Here is a 20,028-nt window from a genome sequence, read left to right as displayed (position 1 = left end):
GTTGTTTCTAAATCATCTTGGCGTCTGAGAAACACCAGAAAACTCACAAGATTAACCCAAGATGGCTTGTATGCCCCCGAGCTGCAGGGGAGGGGTGGAATCAGCCATGACTAAGCATTTTTAGTGTCAGAGATATATATATATATATATATAAGAAAGACCCATGTTTCCTTCTAAGTTTATCAAACTATCAACAATGGATGGTCGTTGATCAGCTTCATTATTGCAATTCTTAAAAATCAATAAAAAAAGATTAATTGTTTGAAGAAATAAACAAGTCTCTGACTTAAAGAACTGTCCATGACAACACTCCAATCCATCCACTCTGAATAAATCAAAACCAGCCTCACAAGTAGACAAATCTGATCTTTTATTTTACAATATTAGGGAAACAGAACAGCTTCTATGGGGGTTACATCTGGACAAATGTAAATAAAAGAAAAAGCTGCTGGTTTCTTTTAAGTTAAACAATTCACAATTTAAACAAACGCCGTTGTTGTCGTCGTCATGCTCAAGAACATGAAAATCTCTGCTTTGCAAACAGGTTAGCCGCGCCGTACGCGTCAACAGGTTAGCCGCGCCGTACGCGTCAACAGGTTAGCCGCGCCGTACGCGTCAACAGGTTAGCCGCGCCGTACGCGTCAACAGGTTAGCCGCGCCGTACGCGTCAACAGGTTAGCCGCGCCGTACGCGTCAACAGGTTAGCCGCGCCGTACGCGTCAACAGGTCAGCCGCGCCGTACGCGTCAACAGGTCAGCCGCGCCGTACGCGTCAACAGGTCAGCCGCGCCGTACGCGTCAACAGGTCAGCCGCGCCGTACGCGTCAACAGGTCAGCCGCGCCGTACGCGTCAACAGGTCAGCCGCGCCGTACGCGTCAACAGGTCAGCCGCGCCGTACGCGTCAACAGGTCAGCCGCGCCGTACGCGTCAACAGGTCAGCCGCGCCGTACGCGTCAACAGGTCAGCCGCGCCGTACGCGTCAACAGGTTAGCCGCGCCGTACGCGTCAACAGGTTAGCCGCGCCGTACGCGTCAACAGGTTAGCCGCGCCGTACGCGTCAACAGGTTAGCCGCGCCGTACGCGTCAACAGGTTAGCCGCGCCGTACGCGTCAACAGGTTAGCCGCGCAGTACAAGAAGGCCATCATTCTTTACTAACCAATGAAGCTAGTCACTCTCAGGCTACCAATACATACAGGCTGGTCCTTATCTCAATGTGAAATGATGAGGAGGGGGGAAAGGAGGTTGGACTGGAACTGTTGTAGAGGAAGGAAGATGTGTCCTGATTTTAGTCTCTTCTAATGAGGGGAAGAGCCACACTAAAACATGTGACACGAGGTGTCCTGATTAGAGAGAGAGAGCGAGAGAACACATCCATGACCAACATAAAGTAGTGCACCATGTAGAGAAAAGGGTGCAATTCGGGATGCAGCCGGACAGTACGGGAGGAAGTGATGTCACGTCGCCAAGCCAACCATTGTCCTACTGAACCTGAGAGTGGCTGTGACTGATATGGAACCTTAAATCACTATAAAAACGCACTGCCTTATGGGTCCCCGGTCAAAAGTAGTGTAATTTGTGACGATATCATAATCTGTTGTAGATAAACAACAAATGAGAACATCAAATCGTGTCGTTGAATTAAAGTCACCTTTGCAAAGCAAACCGTTGACTTCCGCACATACAAACGCATAGGAATTATCAATTAGGGCTGAAACACCTGCAGGGGAAAATTATAATTTATATTTCATGAGAATTAAGAGCAGGTTTCAGCGTAGTCTTAAAATACATGATTTTCTGAAATTGGTGAAAATCACATTTCGCATTTTTATATATTGATATACATAGGGTTGGTTTACTGGCCCCAGATTAAAGCAAGTCCTGGAGAGAATCTCCATTTAAAATGGATTTTTAAGACCAGGACTAGTCTATCTGTCTGGGAAACCAAACCACAGTGTTGGTTAAAAAGTGTCCATATGCAATATAATTTCATTATGAATCCTGCAGCATGGATGGTGTTCTTGATACAGACTTCCTTTACCTGTCAGAACCAAGGCAGTCTGTCCATCTCCTCGGGCTCCAAGCTAGGTCGTACCTATCAGAACCAAGGCAGTCTGTCCATCTCCTCAGGCTCCAAGCTAGGTCGTACCTATCAGAACCAAGGCAGTCTGTCCATCTCCTCAGGCTCCAAGCTAGGCCGTACCTCTCAGAACCAAGGCAGTCTGTCCATCTCCTCAGGCTCCAAGCTAGGCCGTACCTGTCAGAACCAAGGCAGTCTGTCCATCTCCTCAGGCTCCAAGCTAGGTCGTACCTATCAGAACCAAGGCAGTCTGTCCATCTCCTCAGGCTCCAGCTAGGCCGTACCTCTATCAGAACCAAGGCAGTCTGTCCATCTCCTTGGGCTCCAAGCTAGGTCGTACCTCTCAGAACCAAGGCAGTCTGTCCATCTCCTCAGGCTCCAGCTATCTGAAATGGCTCTAGACACTACATGGTGCACCCCTGTGGGCCCTGGTCTAAAGTACTGCCCTTTATAAAGAATAGGGGTACCATTTCAGCCAATGGTCTCTGCTAGTCGTCTCTGGCTCTAGTTCATCGGAGGGCCTGTAGGGGACGGTTTAAGATCAAGCGAGGTCCATAAGTCTATAGGTCTGACTCACCATGTCACCATATAGCAACAGGGTGACAGACTGCCTCGTCCCAGGCGGAGGTGAGACTACCACCAGACACCGTAGGTCGGTCAGTCAGCTCTCTGGGCTCCAGTGTGGATAATGTAGCTTCTGTTTTAACTACTGACAATACGGTGAACCAGAGAAGAGAAGAGAAGAGAGAAGCTGATGGATAAATAGAGAGAGAGAGAGAGAGAGAGAGAGATATGGAGCCTGGCGACCAATCCATTAGACTCCTTGTCATGCCAAACTGCCTGGCCCTTTTCAGGTTAAAAACGTAGACTGTAGTTCAGTTGAGTTGGATGGGGAGATCCGCACCGTATTTGCGTAGGAACTTGCTGTGGTTGTGGTTGACGGACCACAGGGGAGGGAGGTAGCGCGGCGTCATGGTAGACAGGAAGTGCTGCCTCCAGTGACGTTCTAGACCCATTAACCCCTTCAGACCCTGCTTGGCATGCGCTTGCACCACCTTCAGCCCGTGGGGAACGTAGCTCTCATTGAAGATCCTGGGAGGGGGACAGGGAGGGGTGAAGGCAGGGGGGGCAGGGAGGGGAGGACAGGGAGGGGTGAAGGCAGGGGGGAAGGGTGAAGGCAGGGGGGAGGACAGGGAGGGGTGAAGGCAGGGGGAGGACAGGGAGGGGTGAAGGGAGGGGGGGCAGGGAGGGGTGAAGGGAGGGGGGGGACAGGGAGGGGTGAAGGGAGGGGGGAGGACAGGGAGGGGTGAAGGCAGGGGGAGGACAGGGAGGGGTGAAGGGAGGGGGCAGGGAGGGGTGAAGGGAGGGGGGAGGACAGGGAGGGGTGAAGGGAGGGGGGAGACAGGGAGGGGTGAAGGGAGGGGGGAGACAGGGAGGGGTGAAGGGAGGGGGAGACAGGGAGGGGTGAAGGGAGGGGGGAGACAGGGAGCAGTGAAGGGAGGGGGAGACAGGGAGCAGTGAAGGGAGGGGGAGGACAGGGAGGGGTGAAGGGAGGGGGCAGGAAGGGGGGAAGAAAGGGCGACACATTTTAATTTTTTTATAAACAAACAAAAAAAAAATCCTAGTTTGTAATATATTCCACAGACCGATATCCAACATGACAGTACATTTAGAGGATGTGATCCCTGTGGGAATTGAACCCACAACATCGGCTTTGATAGTTCCTCAACAACCTCTCCCTCCCTTGGTCTCACCGTGTCTCCAGGCCAGCAGCCCTCTGCAGGGTGTGGTGATATCTACCTCCAGTCTAACCCCTCCCCTTCCCTCTCGGTCTCACCGTGTCTCCAGGCCAGCAGCCCTCTGCAGGGTGTGGTGATATCTACCTCCAGTCTAACCCCTCCCCTTCCTCTCGGTCTCACAGTGTCTCCAGGCCAGCAGCCCTCTGCAGGGTGTGGTGATATCTACCTCCAGTCTAACCCCTCCCCTTCCTCTCGGTCTCACCGTGTCTCCAGGCCAGCAGCACTCTGCAGGGTGTCTGTCGTCAGCTCCCCGTCGAGGTCGTTGAAGAAACTCCTGATGACTTCCTGCAGCTCGTCTCTGCGGGGCCCAGGGAGCCCCTCCCCGGCAGTCAGGAGGGCACGGGCTGCAGAACGTACCCTCCTGCGGTCAGAGTCCTCCAGGAGCCGTACGCCCTCCTCACAACCCTGGGGGTAGAAATGAATCCATACAGTTGAGTAGAGCAAAACCACCCCCGGCTCCTACCCCCTCCCCCAAAACCACCACCCCTCCCCATAACCCCTAAAAAACCACCACCCCGTCCGATAACCCCCCCAAAACCACCACCCCGTCCCATAACCCCCCCAAAACCACCACCCCGCCCCAAAACCACCACCCCGTCCCATAACCCCCCAAAACCACCACCCCGTCCCATAACCCCCAAAACCACCACCCCGTCCTATAACCCCCCAGAAACCACCACCCAGTCCCATAACCCCCCAAAAAAACAATCACTACCCTGCCCCTAACCCCCACCCTGCCCCCAACCCCCCAAAACCCCACATCCCTGCTCCTACCTGGGGGGCAGCGTGTTCATCAGCCAGCTGCTGCTTCAGGAAGCCATCGTGGACATTGGAGGCCGCGTGACAGGAAGTGCACAGCAGCAAGATGTCATGGGAGTTGTGGTCTTTCATCTCCGTGGGAAAGTGACGTCTGTACTCATGGGGAACGATGTTCTTCCTGTAGGGGTAAGAAGAGGGGGGGGGGGATGATTAATAACAGGGGTGTATTCATTAGTGCACACACTGTAGCAAAGGTTTTGGCAATAAAAACAATGTTGATTAAAAAAACACAAATGTTTAGGTTAGTGCCACACACAGGTTCTCCTCACCTGATATAAGAGTCGTTCTTGCCACACACCACACACAGGTTCTCCTTGGCAGTCAGGTAGTAGTCCTGCTGGGAGTCTGGACGTCCCGAAGGCTCAAACAGCAGACGCACAATGAATGGATCCTCACTCTGCAGCACTAGAAGAGGAGAGGAGGAGGAGAGTAGAGATGGGAGAGAGAAACTAATTTAGTGTCAACTTCAAAATTCAAGTGAACTGGGGTTGTGTAAGAAGTACATTTTTAAACCACATTTAACAGTATGAATCCAACTACTATAGTAAAGAATTCAAATTAACTGTTCATTCATATGAGAATACTTGGTGGGTTTAGGGCCTGGCAGTGCTTAGGGCCTGGCAGTGTTGTGGGCCTGGCAGTGCTTAGGGCCTGGCAGTGCTTAGGGCCTGGCAGTGCTTTGGGCCTGGCAGTGCTTTGGGCCTGGCAGTGCTTTGGGCCTGGCAGTGCTTTGGGCCTGGCAGTGCTTAGGGCCTGGCAGTGCTTAGGGCCTGGCAGTGCTTAGGGCCTGGCAGTGCTTTGGGCCTGGCAGTGCTGTGGGCCTGGCAGTGCTGTGGGCCTGGCAGTGCTTAGGGCCTGGCAGTGTTTTGGGCCTGGCAGTGCTTAGGGCCTGGCAGTGCTTAGGGCCTGGCAGTGCTTAGGGCCTGGCAGTGCTTAGGGCCTGGCAGTGCTTAGGGCCTGGCAGTGCTTTGGGCCTGGCAGTGCTTTGGGCCTGGCAGTGCTTTGGGCCTGGCAGTGCTTTGGGCCTGGCAGTGCTTTGGGCCTGGCAGTGCTTTGGGCCTGGCAGTGCTTTGGGCCTGGCAGTGCTTTGGGCCTGGCAGTGCTGTATGTACCTCCTATTCCTTTATCCAGGTACCACTTGGCCTTCTTCTTGTCGCAGGTACAGAGGGGTTGTCCATCCGGGGCGTGGAGGAAACAGTTGTCATAGAGAGGGGACTTCCTGTAAACAGTGACAGGGAATCCTGGTCAGTCACTACACTGGATACATTTACATTTAAGTCATTTAGCAGACGCTCTTATCCAGAGCGACTTACAAATTGGATACAGAGCTGCTCTAACGTGGTGAGAAAAAGGTCAACTGCTGCCCAGGGGTAGGATGTGTAACAGTATAACTTTAGACCGTCCCCCTCTCCCCTACCCGGGCGCGAACCAGGGACCCTCTGCACACATCGACAACAGTCACCCAGTGAAGCATCGTTACCCATCACTCCACAAAAGCCACGGCCCTTGCAGAGCAAAAGGGGGAACCACTACTTCAAGGTCTCAGAGCGAGTGACGTCACCGATTTGAAACGCTATTTTTAGCGCGTACCACCGCTAACTAAGCTAGCCGTTTCGCATCCGCTACATAAACACCCCAACAACATGTTGAATGACTCGTTCTCCCTGCTATTTTCTATGGGTATCATGCTATAAAGGTGATCTGATGTAAACGACATATACCTGTTCCCTACTTAGGTGTAGATTTGAGGCCCAGTCGTAGCTCATAGGAGGGCTTACGCCCCCGGTGGTGGAACAAGTGTAATTTTACCACCCAACTGGTGCATCTGTAACGGATGTGAAATGGTTAGCGGTGGTGCAGCGCTAAATAGCGTTTCAAATCGGTGACGTCACTCGCTCTGAGACCTTGAAGTAGTGGTTCCCCCCTTTGCTCTGCAAGGGCCGTGGCTTTTGTGGAGTGATGGGTAACGATGCTTCACTGGGTGACTGTTGTTGATGTGTGCAGAGGGTCCCTGGTTCGCGCCCGGGTAGGGGAGGGGGGGGGACGGTCTAAAGTTATACTGTTACCTTTAGTGTCTCAGAGGCAGGTGGGTGCCAAGTTAGGCGATTGGATTTTCTACTGTGTGTGAATGTGAATTGCCAATGCATTCCTGTTCATATCTCACAACCTCCGCAGGCTTTTGGAGTTGCCTATGAGCGAGTCGATTGCAAAATATCACACTTGATTTATGCTACATCGTAAACTGGGTGGTTCGAGCCCTGAATTCTGATTGGCTGACAGCTGTGGTATATCAGACAGTACACCACGGGTTTGACAAACCATTTTATTTTTACTGCTCTAATTACGTTGGTAACCAGTTTATAATAGCAATAAGGCACCTCGGGTGTTTGTGGTATATGGCCAATATACCACGGCTAAGGGCTGTATCCAGGCACTCCGTAACTAAGAACAGCCCTTAGCCGTGGAATATTGGCCATATACCACACCCCCTCGTGCCTTAATTACAGCATGCAAAATGTTTCTGATCAGTGATAACCACCACGGAGACGGATATAAAATATAGCTGACAGGTGAAGATTGAAACAAAATCATGAACTCCATTTAGCTAACATTTCCCAGCCTAATCGTTCCCAAATATCCAAAACTGATTCAGTTAAAACAAAATCTGACATTGATTGATTCATCAAGACCTCAAAGCAACCGAACACACCGCAACGCTTCAATGTGAAGGCTTTAAACAGCCTGGAAAATTCCAGAAAATGATGTCATGGCTTTAGAAGCTTCTGATAGGCTAATTGACCATCATTTGAGTCAATTGGAGGTGTACCTGTGGATGTATTTCAAGGCCTACCTTCAAACTCAGTGCCTCTTTGCTTGACATCATGGGAAAATCAAAAGAAATCAGCCAAGACCTCAAATTTTATGTAGACCTCCACAAGTCTGGTTCATCTTTGGGAGCAATTTCCAAAACTCCTGAAGGTACCACGTTCATCTGTACAAACAATAGTACGCAAGTATAAACCCAATGGGACCTCGCGGCCATCATACCGCTCAGGAAGGAGACGCGTTCCGTCTCCTAGAGATAAACGTACTTTGATGCGAAAAGTGCAAATCAATCCCAGAACAACAACAAAGGACCTTGTGAAGATGCTGGAGGAAACAGGTACAAAAATGTCTATATCCACAGCAAAACGAGTCATATATTGACATAACCTGAAAGGCCGCTCAGCAAGGAAGAAGCCACTGCTCCAAAACCACCATGAAAAAGCCACACTACGGTTTGCAACTGCACATGGGGACAAAGATTTTACTTTTTAGAGAAATGTCCTCTGGTCTGATGAAACAAAAATATAACTGTTTGGCCATAATGACCATCATTATGTCTGGAGGAAAAAGGGGAGGCTTGCAAGCCGAAGAACACCATTCCAACCGTGAAGCATGGGGGTGGCAGCATCATGTTGTGGGGGTGCTTTGCTGCAGGACAGTCTGGTGCACTTCACAAAATAGATGGCCTCATGAGGGTGGAAAATTACGTTGATATATTGAAGCAACATTTCAAGACATCAGTCAGGAAGTTAAAGCTTGGTCACAAATGGGTCTTCCAAACAGACAATGACCCCAAGCATACTTCCAAAGTTGTGGCAAAATGGCTTAAGGGCAACCAAGTCAAGGTATTGGCGTGGCCATCACAAAGCCCTGAACTCAATCCTATAGAAAATGTGTGGGCAGAACTGAAAAAGTGTGTGCGAGTAAGGAGGCCTACAAACCTGACTCAGTCTGTCAGGATGAATGGGCCAACATTCACCCAACTTATTGTGGGAAGCTTGTGGAAAGTTACCCAAAACGTTTCACCCAAGTTAAACAATTTAAAGGCAACGCTACCAAATACTAATTGAGTGTATGTAAACTTCTGACCCACTGGGAATGTGATGAAAGAAATAAAAGCTGAAATAAAAAAATCACTCTACTATTATTCTGACATTTCACATCAACTTTGTTTGTGATGTTTTAACACATAACTGGTGCAACCGGGCCCCAGACTTTCAACACGCATGTTTTACACAACAGGTTTATAAAAACAGGACAATTCATCTTTACTATGAAGAGAGTAGAGAGAGTAGCCCACCCGCGCTACCCACCTGGCAGAGTAGCCCCCCTCCTACCCACCTGGCAGAGTAGCCCCCCTCCTACCCACCTGGCAGAGTAGCCCCCCTCCTACCCACCTGGCAGAGTAGCCCCCCTACCCACCTGGCAGAGCACCCCCCCTGGCAGAGCAGCCCCCCACCCACCTGGCAGAGTAGCCCCCCCCCCCCCCCCTCCTACCCACCTGGCAGAGTAGCCCACCCCACCCCCCCTCCTACCCACCTGGCAGAGTAGCCCACCCCGAGCGATTTTCTCTTGTTGTTCTTCCTGGGGTCTGGAACTTGCTGGTCCCCAGACTCTGGGCTTTCAAAAACAGACTGCTGGAGCTTCCTACTCCGCCGCCTCCTCTCTCGATCCACGCTTTTCCCTCCATCCTCGCACTCTCCTCCACCCCACCCCCTGAAGGGTGTGTCCACCACGCCCTGGCAGCAATTGGCCAGCTGGGAGTAGCCACTCCCAGTGTCAAGTGAGGGCGTGGAATCGGAGTGGAGTCCGAGCAGGCGGAAGAAGAGGGCGATGGATACCTGTGCGTCCCGGGCTGCGTAGGTCATCTGAAGGTCAGGGGGGAGAGAGAGGGAGGGGTTGGGGCGTTAATGAGAAGATAATAATCTCTCCATGTTTCAGGGGATCAGTTTGAGGAAGCAAAAGGCACAGAATGGATAATATTGATCACATCAATGAGAAGTTATTTGGAATGCAGGTTGATTTGGAGATCAGTCCAACTGCAAAGCTGATCATCAACATGGACAGTAACAACGTGTCACATCCTGTTTAGACTAACACCAGTAGTGTCGACATTATAACAACGTGTCACATCCTGTATAAACTAACACCAGTAGTGTAGACGTTCTAACAACGTGTCACATCCTGTATAAACTAACACCAGGAGTGTTGCGTACCTGTTGTAGGGTCAGCTGGTCAGCCTCCCAGTCACTACAGCGCAGCTCCAAGGATTTCTCCAGAGAGACGTTGAGCAGGTCAGCTGCCAGAGACTTCAGACTCAGACCGTTATTCAACACTACCTTCCTGCACAGAAACACATACAGACTAGGAAAACGCACGACTACAACACAAACGTGAAGTTTTGCCGGGCGAAGATGAGACCGGCGAAGGTGAGACCGGCGAAGGTGAGACCGGCGAAGGTGAGACCGGCGAAGGTGAGACCGGCGAAGGTGAGACCGGCGACGGTGAGACCGGCGACGGTGAGACCGGCGACGGTGAGACCGGCGACGATGAGACCGGCGACGATGAGACCGGCGACGATGAGACCGGCGACGATGAGACCGGCGACGATGAGACCGGCGACGATGAGACCGGCGACGATGAGACCGGCGACGATGAGACCGGCGACGATGAGACCGGCGACGATGAGACCGGCGAATAGGGAGGTCAGAGACCTGGCAGGGCAACAACCTCTATCTCAACATCAGTAAGACCAACGAGCTGATCGTGGACTACAGGAAACGGGGGAGCACACCGCCAGCCACATTGACAGGGTTCAGTAAAGCAGGTCGAGAACATCCAAGTTTCATCTGGGTCAAAAATCACTCAAGACTTCAAACTTGTGTTCGTTGCACGCAGAGTCAGGGTATATGCAACAGTTCGGGCCGCCTGGCTCGTTGCAAACTAATTTGCCAGAATTATGACAACATTGAAGGTTGTACAATGTAACAGGAATATTTAGACTGATGGATGCCACCCGTTAGATACCCTTTTTCTGGGAAAAAGCGAGCAGTTTGTCACGAAGCAGTGCGACTTGGGACATGACAGCCCGCTTGGAGTTTGCCAAAAGGCACCTAAAGGACTCTGGCCATGAGAAACAATATTCTGTGATCTGATGAAACCAAGATGGAACTCCTTTTGGTCTGAATTCGAAGCATCACGTCTGGAAGAAACCTGGCAGCATCCCTACGGTGAAGCATGGTGGTGGCAGCATCCCTACGGTGAAGCATGGTGGTGGCAGCATCCCTACGGTGAAGCATGGTGGTGGCAGCATCCCTACGGTGAAGCATGGTGGTGGCAGCATCCCTACGGTGAAGCATGGTGGTGGCAGCATCCCTACGGTGAAGCATGGTGGTGGCAGCATCCCTACGGTGAAGCATGGTGGTGGCAGCATCCCTACGGTGAAGCATGGTGGTGGCAACATCCCTACGGTGAAGCATGGTGGTGGCAACATCATGCTGTGGGGATGTTTTTCAGCAGCAGGAACTGGGAGACTAGTCAGGATCGAGGCAAAGATGAACAGAGAGATCCTGGATGAAAATGTACTCCAGAGCACTCAGGACCTCAGACTGGGCTGAAGGTTCACCTTCCAACAGGACAACGACCCTAAGCACACAGCCAAGACAACACAGGAGTGGCTTTGGGTCAAATCTCTGAATATCCTTGAGTGTCCCAGCCAGAGTCCGGACTTGAACCTGAACGAACATCTCTGGAGACCTGAAAAAAGCTGTTCAGCGACCCTCCCCATCCAACCTGACACGAGCTTGAGAGGATCTGCAGAGAAGAATGGGAGAAACTCCCCAAATACAGGTGTGCCAAGCTTGTAGCGTCATACCAAAGAAGACTTGTGGCTGTAATCACTGCTAAAGGTGCTTCAACAAAGTACTGAATAAAGGGTCTGAATACTTGTGATATTTCAGTTTAATACATTTGCAAAAACCTGTTTTTGGAGTATGGGGTATTGTGATGTCATTATGGGGTATTGTGTGTAGATTGAGGGGGGAAAAAACTATTTGATCAATTTTAGAATAAGGCTGTAATGTAACAAAATGTGGAAAAGTCAAGGGGTCAGAATACTTGCTGCTACTCTGTTTAACATCTATCAAGACACCCTGTCCCCTTCCCCCTATACATATCTACCTCCATCACTCCAGTATCCCTGTCCCCTTCCCCCTATACATATCTACCTCCATCACTCCAGTATCCCTGTACATTGTTAATATGGTATTGGAACAGATCCTGTATATAGTCTCCTTCCCCCTATACATTGTTAATATTGGAACCGACCCTGTATATAGTCTCCTTCCCCCTATACATTGTTAATATGGAACCGACCCTGTATATAGTCTCCTTCCCCCTATACATTGTTAATATTGGAACCGACCCTGTATATAGTCTCCTTCCCCCTATACATTGTTAATATTGGAACCGACCCTGTATATAGTCTCCTTCCCCCTATACATTGTTAATATGGAACCGACCCTGTATATAGTCTCCTTCCCCCTATACATTGTTAATATGGAACCGACCCTGTATATAGTCTCCTTCCCCCTATACATTGTTAATATGGAACAGACCCTGTATATAGTCTCCTTCCCCCTATTCATTGTTAATATGGAACAGACCCTGTATATAGTCTCCTTCCCCCTATACATTGTTAATATGGAACAGACCCTGTATATAGTCTCCTTCCCCCTATACATTGTTAATATGGAACAGACCCTGTATATCTCCTTCCCCCTATACATTGTTAATATGGAACAGACCCTGTATATAGTCTCCTTCCCCCTATACATTGTTAATATGGAACAGACCCTGTATATAGTCTCCTTCCCCCTATACATTGTTAATATGGAACAGACCCTGTATATCTCCTTCCCCCTATACATTGTTAATATGGAACAGACCCTGTATATAGTCTCCTTCCCCCTATACATTGTTAATATGGAACAGACCCTGTATATAGTCTCCTTCCCCCTATACATTGTTAATATGGAACAGACCCTGTATATAGTCACCAGCTTCTTACTTTCTTTTTCCTGTGTGTTTTTGTTCTCCCTTTATGCTACATTGATATCGACTACTGCATTGTTGGGGTTTAGAATTGAGCAAGAAAGGCAGTTCACAGTACTTGTGCACGTGACATTAAAACTTGAAGACGCTTTTCTCAGACAACCACTGACAAACAGTCGGTGACAGTATCACACGACAGGAAATGATCAACTACAAAAACACAGCATTACGTACTGCATGTGCCAATCAGACAGACAGAACAACTGGTATGGTACCTTTGTCGTAGTGCAAGGTATCTTAAGTCCACAGTACATCCCAGCGCCAGGCCATAGTCTCGTGTCAGACGCTTCCCGTCCTCATAGCAGCCCACACCCACCTTCAGGATGTGAGGGTCGCTGAGGACCTATATAAAAGAATACATAACATAAATACATGCCATCAAAAACCATTTTACAACAGTGAGTAGGAAAGGGGGAAGTCTATACAGATATATACACTACATGGCCAAGAGTAGGTGGACACTTTGTCAAATATCTCATTCCAGAATCATGGGCATTAATATGGAGTTGGTCCCCCCCTTTGCTGCTATAACAGCCTCCACTCTTCTGGGAAGGCTTTCCACTAGATGTTGGAACATTGCTGCTATAACAGCCTCCACTCTTCTGGGAAGGCTTTCCACTAGATGTTGGAACATTGCTGCTATAACAGCCTCCACTCTTCTGGGAAGGCTTTCCACTAGATGTTGCTGCGGGGACTTGCTTCCATTAATCCACAAGAGCATTAGTGAGGTCAGGCACTAATGTTTGGCAATTAGGCCTGGCTTTCAGTTGGCATTCCAATTCATCCCAAAGGTATGCAATGGGGTTAAGGTCAGGGCTCTGTGCAGGCCAGTCAAGTTATTCCACACCGATCTCAACAAACCATTTCTGTATTGACCTCGCTTTGTACAAGGGGGCATTGTCATGCTGAAACAGGAAAGGGCCTTCCCTGAACTGATGCCACAAAGTTTGAAGCACAGAATCATCTAGAATGTCATTGTATGCTGTAGTGTTAAGATCTCTCTTCACCCGAACAATAAAAAAATAAAAAAACAGCCCCAGACCCTTATTCCTCCTCCACCAAACTTTACAGTTGGCAGTATGCATTCCGGAAGGTAACGTTCTCCTGGCATCCGCCAAACCCAGATTAGACTTCCAGATGAAGCTTGATTCATCACTTCAGAGAACGCGTTTCCACTGTTCCAGAGTCCAATGGTGGCGAGCTTTACGCCACTCAAGCCGATGCTTGGCATTGCGCATGGTGATCTTAGGCTTGTGTGCGGCTGCTCGGCCGTGGAAAGCTCCTGACGAAAAGTTATTGTGCCGACGTCGGTTCCAGAGGCAGTTTGAAACTCTGCAGTGAGTGTTACAACTGAGGACGGACGGTTTGTACGTGCCTCAGAGTTCCCGTTCTGTGAGCAGAAATCTGACAAACCGACCTGTTGAAAGTCACTGAGCTCTTCAGTAAGGGCCATTCTACGGCCAATGTTTGTCTGTGGAGATTGCATGGCTTTGTGCTCCATTTTATACACCTGTCAGCAACAGGTGGCTGAAACTAGCCAAAAACCACAAATTTTAAGACCGTGTGTGATATATGTTTTTACAATATCGCGGTTTAATTTTTGCGTTAGTTGTGGCTGTATCAAAACGACAACGTTTTTCCTTAATAGCTGGTTCTCCATCTTTTTAAATAGCTAATTCGTTTTCAGCACTTTTATTCCCATGAGTGCATTCATTTTCATATTGGTGGCCCCATCTAACCTACTCTACTGGCATTTTAAAACACCATTCTGAGCTACAGAGGACCACATATGAGCCTACCTCTTTCAGGGTAAGTGGCAAGTCCTGCTGGCCAGCACGGAACGGCTGCAGCCTCACCAACACACACAGACCAGAGTAGGAAGCCAGCTGGAGTAAAGAGACCGTTGAAGTCTTATCCTTCACCGACACCTGGGGACAGAGGTAGGGGGGAGAACCGAGGGGGAGAGAGAGAGAGAGAGAGAGAGAACCGAGGGGGGAAGAACAGAGAGGGGGGTAGAGAGAACCGAGAGGGGGGAGAGAGAACCGAGAGGGGGAGAGAGAGAACCGAGAGGGGGGAGAGAGAACCGAGAGGGGGGAGAGAGAACCGAGAGGGGGAGAGAGAACCGAGAAGGGGGGAAGAGAACCGAGAGGGGGGAAGAGAACCGAGAGGGGGGACCGAGAGGGGGAGAGAGAGAGAACCGAGAGGGGGGAGAAACCGAGAGGGGGGAGAGAGAACCGAGAGAGAGAACAGAGAGAGGGGGAGAGAGAACCGAGAGGGGGGGAGAGAGAACCGAGAGAGGGGGAGAGAGAACCGAGAGAGGGGGAGAGAGAACCGAGAGAGGGGGAGAGAGAACCGAGAGAGGGGGAGAGAGAACCGAGAGAGGGGGAGAGAGAACCGAGAGAGGGGGAGAGAGAACCGAGAGAGGGGGAGAGAGAACCGAGAGAGGGGCGGGAGAGAACCGAGAGAGGGGCGGGAGAGAACCGAGAGAGGGGCGGGAGAGAACCGAGAGAGGGGCGAGAGAGAACCGAGAGAGGGGCGAGAGAGAACCGAGAGAGGGGCGAGAGAGAACCGAGAGAGGGGCGAGAGAGAACCGAGAGAGGGGCGAGAGAGAACCGAGAGAGGGGCGAGAGAGAACCGAGAGAGGGGCGAGAGAGAACCGAGAGAGGGGGGGCGAGATGGAAGAGGGGCAGGGACGGCAAGGGGGAGAGAGAGGAGGGAGAGAGATGCAGTCAGAGATAAGATAAAATAAACAGAGTACAAATGGGATGATGTGTTTAAAAACATGCAGCACAAACTTACACCCAGGGTATTAGTTTGACTCTTCACCCATTCACAGTCCAGGCCGAGGACAGGATAGACTGACAGATCCTTCTGCAGCACGGGCCACAGCTGCTCCCACTCCTTCTCAGAGCTTACCATCACCGGCTGCACCGCCAGGGCCTGGTCAACAGGGGGTAGCACAGCAGGCAGGGGGAGGACCAGACTCTGACCCGGGGATAGCTGGGTCTGCTTAGACTGGATTTGGGACTCCACTGGGTTCTTACAGTCCAGAACCACAGGCTCTGGTTCCACAGGTAAGGGACAAGAGCTTACCCTTACCTGACCTTTCAGACCCTGAGCAGAAAGCTGTTGCTTCTTTGTCCTTATGGCTCTCTGTCGCCATAGCAACAGGCCACCCAAGGTGGCTCCCAACAGGGTAACCACGGCAGCAGTTAGGGCACTTTGTCTAGAAGCCATCTTGGGTTTCAGAGGTGCAGAGTTTATTTGGTTAGGGCTTGTTGGTTGAGAAGTGTTGTAAATTAGCTTAGGTAGGTAGACCTACATCCAAGTTGCAGACCGATTTGAAGTTTGGTCATAGAGACTTTGGGGATATATCGTCAGCATTGGGGCACATCCTTCGTTTGTTGATGTCTTTATCCGTGTGAAGAGGCTATTGGTTAGTAGGCTCTGGGCCGACACCGTATCCCCTAGGAGACAATCAGCAGTAACATTTACATATCAATCTGAACCAACACAAACGGTCGACAACACATTGTCCATAGGATGAATCAAAGAATGGCAAAGCAGTAGACTCATAACTTCACTTGTCCAACAATGCCACGTTATAATATGTTTGCTGCACGTTTGAGCGTCACAGCAGAGCATATGATAACTAAGACAGCATTGCGCAATTCACTGCCATTGTTTACAAGCGAGGCTAACTAGCTGGTGCTAACGAGGTTGTTTGACATGTATGTTTAGCAGCTAACTCTGATAAGCATAACTAATTGACATCGGGATGTTTGCGACCACTGGACGACTGACGCCGCTAGAAAGATAATGTTCTGAAAATGAGATGAGAGTCAGTCAATATCGCTAACTAGGTCCTATAGTTAGTTAGCAAGCAAACACCGGGCTGGCTAGCTAGCCAACAGCTAATGCAGCTTCACGTCGAGGCCGAGGAGCTAACGAGCAACAACTAGCCTAACCACGTAGCCTGCTAGGTACCGAAAGTGATGCGCATAACCTAAAATGTAAATAACAATTCGTTTATTGTTGATGTTGTGGGTGGGTGGGTGGGGGGGGGGTGTCAATAGCTAGCATCAGTTTTATTTATATATATATAGCGCACACCTTCCTCAGTTAAGTTTAGCTTAACGTGATAGTTAACGTTAGCTTAATACAATAGCTAGCTAGATTGACTAGCCAACTAGCTACCTAACGTTAGCCTACGTCAGTAACGTTAAACAACGTGAGTGACATTTGCAATTTGTTTTTCCCGCATGACTTTCTGCGTACTATGCTTATTTCAAGCCTCTTACCTACCTTGGCATTTCACGTCCACACCACAACCCTGTGCTGTGGCTGCATATGTCCACTGGTTGATTTCTAGGTGTTGACGTTCTGCTTCCGGGTCTATTATATGACGATGGGAGGACGTTGTCATGACGCCCCCACGCAGTGTCAGGGAGGTGAGAATTAATACGTCAATTAATTAACCAATTAATTATGATTTATTATCCAATCAAACACAATTTGGAAATAAAAAAATAAAAAAAAAAAATGCAATTCCCTACAATTTCCGATTGATTTAGTTACAGTATTTGTGATGTTTTGCATGCATATATTTAATAATTAAATCTGTTTTCTGAGGAAAAAAGCTCCTTCGGTTAAAAAAATAAAGAAATAATATGTTCAATCTTATGGCGTCTTTACTCCAATATTGCAGTGTAGATGTTACATTTTTACCTGGTAAAGTTGCTGTCTCATTATATGAAAATCACTTGCGGCGTCAGATTTAAGATGGTGGTGCAGTGGAGAGTACATACTCCTGATCAATTCTGCTATTTTGTATGTTTTCTTAAGCCAAACCTTTTTTATGTACATAATGTCTCCACCATCATTTCCTATGACCCGAAAACAGCATCTGGATATCAGAAAAGGGATCACTAACCTCAATTTGTATGAACATTTCTACTTCAACGAAGTCAGCGATTCTGGACGTTCTGCTTAACCCGGACCAGGTCCTAATCACCCGGGACTCAAAAAAAAAAGCGACGGTATCCTGACGAGACTCCGTCGGTGAACAAATAGAACAGAGGGCATTGGCGGTCTATTGGCAAAAGTGTAGTCACTGGAGAATAAACTGGATGAGCTCCCTTCGAGACTATCCTATCAATCACTGGAGAACAAACTGGATGAGCTCCCTTCGAGACTATCCTATCAATCACTGGAGAACAAACTGGATGAGCTCCGTTAGAGACTATCCCATTAACAGGACCTGAAAACCTGTAATATTCTATGTATCTCAGAGTCGTGGCTGAACGAGGACGTGGTTAATATACACGTCTCATTGTTCGGAAGGCAGACTCGGGTAAGAAAAAGGGAGGGGTAAGTCTCTTTGCTAACAACAGCTGGTGTGCGATCTCCAATGTTACCGAAGTCTCAAGTTTTTGCTCGCCTGAGGTAGAGTATCTCATGATAAGCTGTAGACCACACTATTTACCAAGTTTTCATCTATATTTTTCATAGCTGTTTATTTACCACCACAAATGCTGGCACTAAGACCTCACTCAACGAGCTGTATAAGCAAAAAATAAAATGCACATCCAGAGGCAGCGTTTCTCGTGGCCGATGATTTTAATACAGGGATACTGGAATCAATTTTACCAAACACACAATTTTTTTTTTCCTGAGGTCTTGGCTAATTTCTTTTGATTTTCCCATGATGTCAAGCAAAGAGGCACTGAGTTTGAAGGTATGCCTTCAAATACATCCACATGTACACCTCCAATTGACTCAAATGATGTCAACTAGCCTATCAGAAGCTTCTAAAGCCATGACATAATTTTATGGAATTTTCCAAGCTGTTTAAAGGCAGTCAACTTAGTGTATGTAAACTTCTGACCCACTGGAATTGTGAAACACTGAATTATAAGTGTAATAATCTGTCCATAAACAATTGTTGGAAAAATTACTTGTGTCAAGAACAAAGTAGATGTCCTAAACAACTTGCCAAAACTATAGTTTGTTAACAAGACATTTGTGGTTGTGGAAAAACGAATTTTAATGACTCCAACCTAAGTGTATGTAAACTTCCAACTTCAACTAATATATATATATATACAGTGGGGAGAACAAGTATTTGATACACTGCCGATTTTGCAGGTTTTCCTACTTACAAAGCACGTAGAGGTCTGTAATTTTTATCATAGATACACTTCAACTGTCAGACGGAATCTAAAACAAAAATCCAGAAAATCACATTGTAGGATTTAAGTAATTCATTTGTATTTGATACATCAGAAAAGCAGAACGTAATATTTGGTACAGAAATCTTTGTTTGCAATTACAGAGATCATACGTTTCCTGTAGTTCTTGATCAGGTTTGCACACACTGCAGCAGGGATTTTGGCCCACTCCTCCATACAGACCTTCTCCAGATCCTTCAGGTTTCGGGGCTGTTGCTGGGCAATACGGACTTTCAGCTCCCTCCAAAGATTTTCTATTGGGTTCAGGTCTGGAGACTGGCTAGGCCACTCCAGGACCTTGAAATGCTTCTTACGGAGCCACTCCTTAGTTGCCCTGGCTGTGTGTTTCGGGTCGTAGTCATGCTGGAAGACCCAGCCACGACCCATCTTCAATGCTCTTACTGGAGTTGTTGGTCAAGAGGTTGTTGGTTGTTGGTCAAGATCTCGCAATACATGGCCCCACCCATCCTCCCCTCAATACGGTGCAGTCGTCCTGTCCCCTTTGCAGAAAAGTATCCCCAAAGAATGATGTTTCCACCTCCATGCTTCAAGGTTGGGATGGTGTTCTTGGGGTTGTACTCATCCTTCTTCCTCCAAACACAGCAAGTGGAGTTTAGACCAAAAATCTCTATTTTTGTCTCATCAGACCACATGACCTTCTCCCATTCCTCCTCTGGATCATCCAGATGGTCATTGGCAAACTTCAGACGGGCCTGGACATGCGCTGGTTTGAGCAGGGGGACCTTGTGTGCGCTGCAGGATTTTAATCCATGACGGCGTAGTGTGTTACTAATGGTTTTCTTTGAGACTGTGGTCCCAGCTCTCTTCAGGTCATTGACCAGGTCCTGCCGTGTAGTTCTGGGCTGATCCCTCACCTTCCTCATGATCATTGATGCCCCACGAGGTGAGATCTTGCATGGAGCCCCAGACTGAGGGTGATTGACCGTCATCTTGAACTTCTTCCATTTTCTAATAATTGCGCCAACAGTTGTTGCCTTCTCACCAAGCTGCTTGCCTATTGTCCTGTAGCCCATCCCAGCCTTGTGCAGGTCTACAATTTTATCCCTGATGTCCTTACACAGCTCTCTGGTCTTGGCCATTGTGGAGAGGTTGGAGTCTGTTTGATTGAGTGTGTGGACAGGTGTCTTTCATACAGGTAACGAG

The 20,028-nt window shown here is 48.9% G+C and overlaps 1 protein-coding gene across 12 annotated transcripts; it reads right to left on the bottom strand.

Annotated features, from left to right (window-relative positions):
* Positions 1 to 972: 972 nt before the first annotated feature.
* LOC118369108 (exonuclease 3'-5' domain-containing protein 2-like) lies at positions 973 to 17,078 on the bottom strand. Of its 12 annotated transcripts, none has more exons than XM_052496101.1 (13): positions 16,940 to 17,078; positions 15,434 to 16,101; positions 14,434 to 14,562; positions 12,850 to 12,977; positions 9,739 to 9,865; positions 9,062 to 9,390; positions 5,809 to 5,915; positions 4,966 to 5,101; positions 4,652 to 4,814; positions 4,080 to 4,282; positions 2,363 to 3,170; positions 2,256 to 2,309; positions 973 to 2,203 (listed from the first exon to the last, which is right to left on the bottom strand). In XM_052496101.1, the coding sequence occupies exons 2-11, from the start codon at positions 15,869 to 15,871 to the stop codon at positions 2,954 to 2,956; spliced, it is 1,977 nt and encodes a 658-aa protein (XP_052352061.1). In that variant the 5' UTR covers positions 15,872 to 16,101; positions 16,940 to 17,078; the 3' UTR covers positions 973 to 2,203; positions 2,256 to 2,309; positions 2,363 to 2,953. The 12 variants fall into 12 exon arrangements, with proteins under 12 accessions (XP_052352061.1, XP_052352062.1, XP_052352056.1 ...); XM_052496102.1 differs by having other exon boundaries at positions 2,256 to 2,362; positions 2,419 to 3,170; XM_052496096.1 differs by lacking the exon at positions 2,256 to 2,309 and adding an exon at positions 2,310 to 2,362 and having other exon boundaries at positions 973 to 2,255; positions 2,419 to 3,170.
* Between the last annotated feature and the right edge of the window lie 2,950 nt (positions 17,079 to 20,028).

The sequence above is a fragment of the Oncorhynchus keta genome, chromosome 35 (genome assembly GCF_023373465.1).
Source record: "Oncorhynchus keta strain PuntledgeMale-10-30-2019 chromosome 35, Oket_V2, whole genome shotgun sequence".
Classification (NCBI taxonomy): Eukaryota; Metazoa; Chordata; class Actinopteri; order Salmoniformes; family Salmonidae; genus Oncorhynchus; species Oncorhynchus keta.
This window is presented reverse-complemented; position numbering and strand designations above follow the sequence as displayed.